This window comes from Pagrus major, chromosome 12 (assembly GCF_040436345.1).
Source record: "Pagrus major chromosome 12, Pma_NU_1.0".
Lineage (NCBI taxonomy): Eukaryota > Metazoa > Chordata > Actinopteri > Spariformes > Sparidae > Pagrus > Pagrus major.
In genome coordinates, this window is record NC_133226.1 from 28,259,246 (window position 1) to 28,268,661 (window position 9,416).

The 9,416-nt window shown below is 38.3% G+C and overlaps 1 protein-coding gene across 1 annotated transcript; it reads right to left on the reverse strand.

Annotated features, from left to right (window-relative positions):
- Positions 1-3,200: 3,200 nt before the first annotated feature.
- Positions 3,201-8,777, reverse strand: LOC141006176 (uncharacterized). The gene is made up of 4 exons (XM_073478316.1): positions 8,715-8,777; positions 8,070-8,243; positions 7,152-7,183; positions 3,201-5,731 (listed from the first exon to the last, which is right to left on the reverse strand). Exons 2-4 carry the CDS (start codon positions 8,148-8,150, stop codon positions 4,105-4,107), a joined length of 1,740 nt encoding a protein of 579 aa, XP_073334417.1. The 5' UTR covers positions 8,151-8,243; positions 8,715-8,777; the 3' UTR covers positions 3,201-4,104.
- Between the last annotated feature and the right edge of the window lie 639 nt (positions 8,778-9,416).

A 9,416-nucleotide genomic window follows, 5' to 3' on the forward strand; every position in this document is an offset into this window, starting at 1 on the left:
AGCACGCTAATTTCTGAATGAATGCAAAACAATTATCGCGTTTAAATGGCTCAGTATTAAAGCTAGAATGAAGATACAGATATCATAGAAACTAGAATATATAAGGCATCCATTGGTACCAACCATGGCATGATAGCTTGTCGGAAAATAGGCTGAATAATGCTCCAAAGTTAGGCTAAATTCATCCGTGTGTGTGTGTGTGTGTGTGTGTCTTAAACAGGCTTGGTAAGGTTAAAGCAAATAACACTAGCAGCAATAAAAGCAGAATATTCAATGCATCAAATTAAAATGATCATTAGGGTCAGTCATTGTTCCTCTGGTACAATAATGGTATGTGGTCACAATGCAGGCAGCACAGAGAGACAGAGAGAGGGACAGTCACAGGCATGATGGAGGGAGAGGACACACAGAGACCATCGATATGAAACTTCACTATCGTGATAGACTTTTCAGCCATATCACCCAGGCCTAACTCAGGCTGCTCTTGTTTATGTGTTTTGTTGCCTGATATACAATTAAAACCAAGATTTAACATTTAATTCTAATTTCATCTATGATTTCATTCACATTAAACTTTTCAGTATAAATTTGCAGACATTTATTTTGAGACAAATCAACAAAATGTAAATTCACTTTGACTTACTTAAAAGTCCATAGCACATTTTCATTGTTTCAATCACAATATTTACACCAACATGCTTTAGGTATGTAATTCTTCCTCATTGAAAGCCATCCTATTTGCTGCTGTGTCAGAGAAATCGCAGACTATTCTTTAAATGTGAATTCAAATGGTCAATGAATTCCTCAAAACTATGTTCTACATGAGCAAATCTTCATATATTAATATATGAAGATTGTGAATTGTGGGAAATGTACTTAAAAAAATAATATCCAGGGAAGGGCTCAAGTTTGGACCCTCCAATATCTATACCATGGTTATTCCCTTGCTTGTAAATGACCGTAAATAGGCATTGATTTGTGCTTTTCTGATAGTAGATTGTTTAAACACACACGCACACACACACACACACACACACACACACAGACACACACACACACACACACACACACATTACACAGTTTTCTGCATTGACGACTAAATCAAAATGACTCCATACTGTGGATGTCCCTGCGTGGTTTTCGGTAGTTTTAAACTTCCCAGATGACAGATGTTGTTTGGCATCCTCCATGTTTTATCTAGGCTAGTAACGTAACGTTAAGTTACAACTACTAAAGTCTGCCAGAAAAGTACCGGCGGGACCCCCACCTCAAAGTTCAGGCAGAACAGCCAATGTGTGTGTGTGTGTGTGTGTGTGTGTGTGTGAGAGAGAGAGAGAGCACACTGATATATCTGGTACTACACTGCCACCTTGAGGACAGGAGGTGTCACAGTATTATCAGCTTCCTGTAGTTAAAGTATCAACAGTAAAAGTACACAAGTAGAATCAGCTTTAAGCAGTAAAAGTGTCAGTAGTTAAAACACAGTAGTACAGTCAGCTTCATGCAGTGAAAGTACGTTATGCAGTAAAAGTACACATTATGCAGTATAGTGTGTGTCTGTGACTGATTCTATGTGACATCCTCAGATCGTTCAGACTGAAGCATCGCTGTCGGAGCAGTACGTACATATATTTCCTATAGAAACATCAGTGCAGTAGAACGTCCTTGTTATTAGAAATGTACTCTGTGTGCTTCTTCATTAAAAGTGTGTATTGATGAAGGTAATCAGCTGTTTGGATCTTAATGAGGAGAACGTGTAACTGATTGTGTGTGATGTGGTTCTGCATCTCAATCAGTGAAAAAATGACTTGAGTTTGGTGTGTCAGGTTGCTTCATAAGCCCAACACTCAGAGGTAAATGGACTCTGCAGAGACATTATATAGTCTCTGTGTGAGTTAAGATCATTTTCAATATCATTTACAGTCACACATCACTTTCATAAGTTACAACCTTCTCCTGCTTGGCTCATCAGCCAAGGAACCACCAGCACCTTTTCTTCAAAGAATGGTAACGTTGAAGTAGATGGCATACAGCATAGCATAGCATAGCACGGCTAAGCACAGGACTGTTTAACTCTGGTTGGTGTAATGCACATGTGTTCAATCTGCATGTTTGTTCACTGTTTGTGAATGATTATCAATCATTAATTATCATTGATAGCCAAATTTCATCCAAATTCCCTATTAATGTTGCATGAAGCACTACACATGGTGCCCCGTGCGAGGCAACGCACTGTTGGCAATCAATCATAATTGTGCAATTTTAATTTCAGCTTAATTTGGCCAGTTGTGAAATTTAAGATTCACATCTTGAATTCTTTAGCCAAAAGTCTTACTACATCTACAAAAGTGCTTACTACTAACGTACATTTAACTCCACTAGTCTACTACAGGTGTAGACGTTGGTTTGTAATTACAAATAGTTGCAGTGTGGTGAGCATTGATTTATCAATCAAATTTGTAACCCATTTGATTAACCAAAATCTTTTAGGTTATTAACTGCCACTTTGACCCATTTGCTATTGCTGCTATCGATTCAAGTTGAAAGTGCTCTGTGGAAATTGTATAATGTATAATGCAGTGACAGAAGGAGCTGTTCAGTAAATATAGAAATAAAACTGTATTTAATGAGTTTAAAGGTTCATTGATGACACTAGAAATATAGTTTTCTGTCAAACATTTTTTACAAAAAAAAATGCATATCAAAAATATTTATCAGTTTCAGGTCTCTGTTTTCTTTCTTATAATTCAGCAATTTATTTTGTCCAGTTTTTTGTTGTTGTTTACGAACATTATTACAAAAAGCAAAAAAAATGTTTTTTATGATTTATTGATATGACACCAAACTTACCCCCTTGTGTATGAACCAACATGTTTAAAAGGTCAAATGTTGTTATGTTAACCTCTGAGGTCTCTGCTGTGTTGCCAGGTTTGTGTGTTTTCAGTAAAAAGTGGACTAGTTTAAGTTCAGTAGAGACAGCAGAGTCCCTTCAGTAATGCAGTGTTGGCTCCCTCTGGTGGTCACTACAGAAAGCATCTCTAATGAAACCTCAGTTATAACGATGCTGTGTGAATCTGTGTCAGACTCAAAGTGTTTCAGTAACAAAGACAAACAGACGTTTACTGAAGAAAGTTCAGCAGAAGATTCACCAGAGTGAAAAAGCTGCTGATGATCCAGTGAAGACACTCTGAACAAACTGATTTCATCAAGCACAGATTTTATTAATGATTCACTGAACACTGCATCAGTCAGGACATGACTTCTTGTGGAATAACACAATATATTACAATCACTAAAAATATGGATCAACATGTTTCCACGTGGACTGTGTCATCTGACAGATTTTACAAGCATGAAGACACATGAAGGAACCAGAGAACCAATCAAATCAAAGTACAGTAGATCACATGACTCAAAGTTGGATTCATGTCCAAAACTGCAGAATCTTTCCTCTGTACAAAGTGATTAACATGAGAAAACAACGTCATGTTTAAATGCTTTATGTGTGTATTATATATGTAACGTATGCGTCAGTGAGACCTGTCACCATCAGAGTAACATCAGAATAAATCACAGCCTTAAAACACGTGAGAAAATCCTTAAAAACATTAAATTAAACATTAATTAATTTAATTTAATTTTAATTTTTTAATTAATTTTTTACATTAATTAAACATTTAAACATTAAATCAGGATCTGACTGAGTTCAGTTTGTGATACAGGACAGGGAGGGTGCTGTCATACCCAACATTAACCACCAGGGGGCGTCCTCAGTCCATTTACAAACAGCTGTTGGACACTAAGAACTGTTCTCAGCACTAAAACATGATGACTCAGCTGTCACTGATGGTCATCTGTACAGTGAAGTAACTATTGGTGATGAAACATCAAACTACAAGAACAAACAGTGCTTACAGACCACAGAGGGCGCTGTCTCCATGAATTACACATTTAACAAGTGATGACATGCTAATTTGCTCGTGTAGCGATTACATCGACATTATAGAAACAGACTGACAAAAATGTATGTGATGTTTAAACTTGTTATCAGCAGTGTACAGCTGGTTTTCTACACAGCTGTCTGCTCTCAGTCGTGTTGTTCACTCAATTCCACACTTTAACTGCTTTACCAACTGCTGCTGTGATTTTACCAAACCTGTATCGCAACAGTGCAGCAAGTCTTCCATCTTTATCTGCCCGACTCTTCATCTCTTTCAGTTTCTGGATCTTCTCTGTGTCTCCTTTATCCTTCATCTTCTCAATCAGGAAGTCCAAGTGGACCACAGTGGACAGAGAAATAACATTCAGGGCGATCTGCTCCAGTTTGACAACAAGCTGGAAGGACTCCTCCAGCATCTGATCTCTCTCTTTCTGAAGACCTACAATTTCCCTCTGTAGATTTTCCAAAAGGCTTGTTTTCTTGTCACAGTCTGATTTCTCCTTTTCATACTTCTCTTTCACATCTTGTTGGGTCTTTTTAACTTTTCTTGTTTTGGGCACATAGATTTTCTTTTCCTTCACGTGATCTGACGCAGGACACTTCCCGGTACATGAAGTGCAGCGGCCACCTTTCATGACCTCACAGTGCTCTGGATACCAGGCCATTGTGCATCCAGGATAGTGACAGTTCTCCTTACAGACTTTACAGCAGACAGCTCCTTCATAAAACAACAATGCCCACCACCCAGCACTGATACCTTCTTTCTCTTTGTAGACCTCATCAACTTCTACAGTGAACTTCTCATTGTTCTTCATCTCTTCTTCATGTTTCTTCAGACCATCATGAGTCTGTTGGATTTCTGTCTGTTTCAGTTCAGTCAACTCGATCCTCTCTTGCAGGTTTTGGATGCAGGCTGTCAGTCTGATACGTGAATTCAACACTGCAACAGTTGTCATCAGCTTCTGAGGGGGATTTCTTTCCAGGAAGTCAGTGAACTGGCCCATTTCGTCTGTTGTTAAGTCCCATGCATATTTTAAAGCCCTCTGAATCCTTTGTGTTTTCTGTGTGCTCTGGCAGTTATTGAACAGAAAATAAACAGGATGATCCTCCTTATCTTTGGCACATTTAATGTTTGCAGCCTCGAGAGCTTTCAGAGCGTTTTCAGGTGTCAGACCATCAGAGTGTGTGATGAGGGCGACGATGTTCTGCTCCATGTTTTTTCCAAACAGAGACACCACTGAATCAAAGATGTACATCAGACGATCACTCACACGATTTTCACTGGCTTTCACCACCAGACCCACTGCATTCAACTCATGAACTCCATCATCTGAGCGGAACAAGTCTAATAATTGTTGACTGATCAAGACATCTTTTTCAATCCCACCGGTTGCTCCGTATCCAGGAGTATCAATGATGGTCAGAGAGTAGGGCAGAGTTTTACCTTCAAATTCAAAGATCTGGTACACGATCACATCTGATGTCTGACTCTCTGATTGATCTAACTCCTTGTTCTCTTCTGACTTCTGACTCTCTGATTGGTTTCTCTCCTCGTCCTTTAACTTCTGAAACCGGTCATCACCCTCCCACTCTACCCCCATGGTGTAGTTGACCAGAGCGTTGATCAGAGTAGATTTTCCTGCTCCTGTTTCTCCCACAAGTAAGATGGTTCTGTTTGTCTTGTTCAGATCTTTTTCACCAAGAGTCATTCTTCTTAGAGATCCAATATCCTCTGTCTTTAGTCTCAACTGATCAACAGGAGGAGTTTCTGATTGGATGGGACTGGTGTTTCTGTAGAAAAATAAAGACATAAGTTCAAAAACTTCTGAATATAGAATTAAATAAAGAAAATCCCTCTACATGGTGAGGTCTTTTATTAAATCTTTTAACCCCCCACTTTCACCTTACAGTGAAGCGAAGTGAAGAAGACTATACAGTAACTGAGACATTTTGTAGCGCTGTCTGATGTTTCGTGAGATTTATTATACTCTACATAGTTGACTCAAAGTGTCCCACAATGCATCGTGAACAGTGGTGTCCAACCGATGATCACTGACTCAGCATTACAAACCATCATGTGAGTGGTGTTAAAAAGTGTTTTTCATGTGACAGATGAGCTCACTGTATAGACTCACTATATAGACTCACTGTATAGACTCACTGTATAGACTCACTGTATAGACCTGGTAGTGAGCAGGGAGCAGTGAATGAGTGATTTCAGACACAACCCCAGTGAAACAGTCTCTTCACTGCTCTATATTAATAGCTGAAGGACTCAATGAGCTGAGCTGACTAGTTTATCTCTTGTTACTAAGTCGTTGCCAGGGTTCATCCTATTGTGTTGCCAGGGAAAAATTGTATATTTTGATAGCCAAACACATACAAATATTAGTTAGTAGTGTTAGCCTGAGTGTACAGGAAGAACCCTGCCTGCCCCAGCTGAGTTTCAAATCCAGGACCTTCTTGTTTCTGAGGCTACAGTGCTAACAACTGAGCCACCATGCTGCAAACTGACTCCAAATACTGACAATGTATACACATATATGTGTATATATATACATATATGTGTATATTTAGACATATATGTGTATATATGCATGTATGTGTGTATATATACACATATGTGTAAATATATACATATATGTGTGTAAATATATACACATATATGTATATATGTGTATATATATAGACACATATATGTGTATGTATATGTGTGTATATACACATGACAGCACGTTATGTTGACGCTCTTGTTTCAGGCACATTTGCTGAATGTAAAGTGTTTTGCTGCTGATGCAGAAATGTTTCAGGTCTGACAGTCACATTGTTGTTGTGACTTTTACATAAAGTGACTCGAGTGTTGGTTCAGACATGAGAGCAACATGTTACATTTCTATCACACTAACATGAAGGAGTGCATGTGTGTCTGTTTCTCTGCAGCCATCATGTTGACATCAGTGTAGTTGTGTTCAACCTTTCTTCCACTTCTTCAACATTTACAAACTTTATTTAACTACAAGAAAACAACAGAACAGAATAATTACTGTTCAGGCTGAAAACACTGAGACCTCCATCAACATGTGCTGCTGTTAAAGTGATGCACATGTCACTGTGTTGTGCTCTGTATAGACTGCTGTGTGTATATGTGTCTACAGCTGCACTTTACTGCAGCTGTTTGAATCTAGTTTTAAAGGTTAGTTGTGTCACTCACCCTGTTGCCATGGTGACGCCTGATGTTGGTGTCTGAAGAAACAAAATCAAACCATAACTACATTTAATTCATCTGTAATGAAGAAAACTAACACAATGACACGATTCAACAAATAACAATCAGATCCACAACAGTGTTTAAAAAGCTCTTTCCTGACACCAGACTGAACCATCACCCTGCTTCATTATGTAAATGAGCTGATGACAGATGATATTTTACTTTATTTATGACAAACTGAGACTTTCTTGACTTGAAAAATATCTTTTAAAGGAACAAACAGGATCAATAAATAACGTGTCTCTCTTCATTCACTACCACACAAAGTCTTTGTGAAATCAGCTCCCATGAGGGAAACTGAAGGGCCGTGACTTCAGCTCTCTACAGTCAGTTCACCATTTTGTGTTCTGATCCAGATCAGAGTAGCTGCGACACTGAGGCTGTCGCTGGTGCTGCTGTTTTATTTGTCCTCATAGTCCTGGACTACTGTGCTGCGATTGGCTTTGACTGGCAGCACCCTCATTTACATAATGAAGCAGAAATACATAAAGAAAAGTAAAAAGGAAATCCAGAAATAAACTTCATGGAAAACAAATAAATGCATTCAAAATTAAATAAATAATAAATTAAATAGCAATTAAATGTGAAGGTATATAAACTTAAGTTAATACAAAGGTGAATAAATACAGAAGAAACTAATTAATTAATTAAAACATAAATATAATTTTGTCACATTTTGTAAATTAGTTAATTTCTGCATTTAGTTCTAATATAAATTTTGCATTTAACGACGTTTTATTTATTTATGTATTTGGGATATTAACAGTTTCATGGACAACAAACACACAAAATGTATCAATCAGGAGGTTCAGTTCAGATCCATTAAAACTAAACTGGTTTTGACTGAAGTTGGTTTCTTACCTCTGTTGTAGATTCAGGAGGTGGATCAGTAAATAAAGGTGGATGTTCCTTGCTGTTCCTTTTTGGTTCCGTTGATTCCATTTTCAGGAAGGTTTCCTCAAACTAAATGTTTGTTCTGTTTTTCTGTGCAGTCTGAGGAACAAGCTGTACAGTCTATAGTCCATCAGGGAGTTTCTGTGGAGACATTTATAATTTATTTTTGATTATTGTTGATCTGCTCTGGTCGACTGTCTTTCTCAGCCCTTCATGCGTTGTGTACATGAGGGCATGTTTTGGCAGTTTCCTCTCGGCGAGCACTTCTCATGGGACTGAAAAAGTGCCGTCTTTGCATCTGGTATCTAGTTCTGCTATAAAACTACATGTGAGAGCCGAGGTCTTCTTCATGTGTGAAGAACTTTAAATCCAAAAGAGAGAGAATCTAAATTTGTCTCCTCTTCACATAAAAACATTCACTCAACAGACTTTTTCTTCACTTTTAAAACTTTTCTGCCATCAGTGGTTATTTGTTCATATGTTAATATAAGTTATGTCGAGTGACTCTGTTTCATTTGAAGCGTTTGAGTTGTCTAAAATCCTGCACATTTACAAGTATTTAATTGTTTCTACCTAAACTTGTTTAACTTGTACTTATTAAATTGTTCCTACCTGCTGTAGGCTTCACAAAGCTGTCTGATAATCAGGAAGCAGCGAGAGCAGACAGCAGTCTTTATACCAGCATGAAGGGCGGGTGCTCTGTGGTCACGTGATTTCACAGAAACAGCCTCAGATACAAGAAACTTCCTGTGCAGAGACTGTAGTGAGTTATGTTTCTCTGTGCTGTGTGACTACATGAACGTCACCTTTTCTTTAACATGATTATATTACAACCTGTAATTCCAGCTCAAGTGATTCACGATGCAGCTCAGTGTATGAAAACCTCAATTTTCTATGTTACTGCACACGACTGCTTTTTCATCATTTAATAAAAGCAGTAGATAAATCTAATCTCCCTTTTTATTTAGAAAGTCCTTTGAAAAATCAGACTTCAACAGTTGTTAACATGAGAATGTTTGATACCAGTATCTGTGTGACCTCCTCAGTGCAAACCCCGAGAGGAAGCAAGCCAAGAAGAAAATCTGGGTGTACAGCAGCAGTGAACCAGACACCTCAGATCTGTCAGTTGGTGACTTTGTCATCGTAAATTCTGCGACCAAATGCAAAAGCTACAATTACATTGGCTTGGTTGAGGGCGATGATGTGAATGCAAGATGTCTCAGAAGAATCCGAGGGAGCAATGGCAAAGAGAGACCCACCTTTGCATTCGAGGAGAGCGATGTGGGATATTTCCCACTGCATGATGTGCTGAAG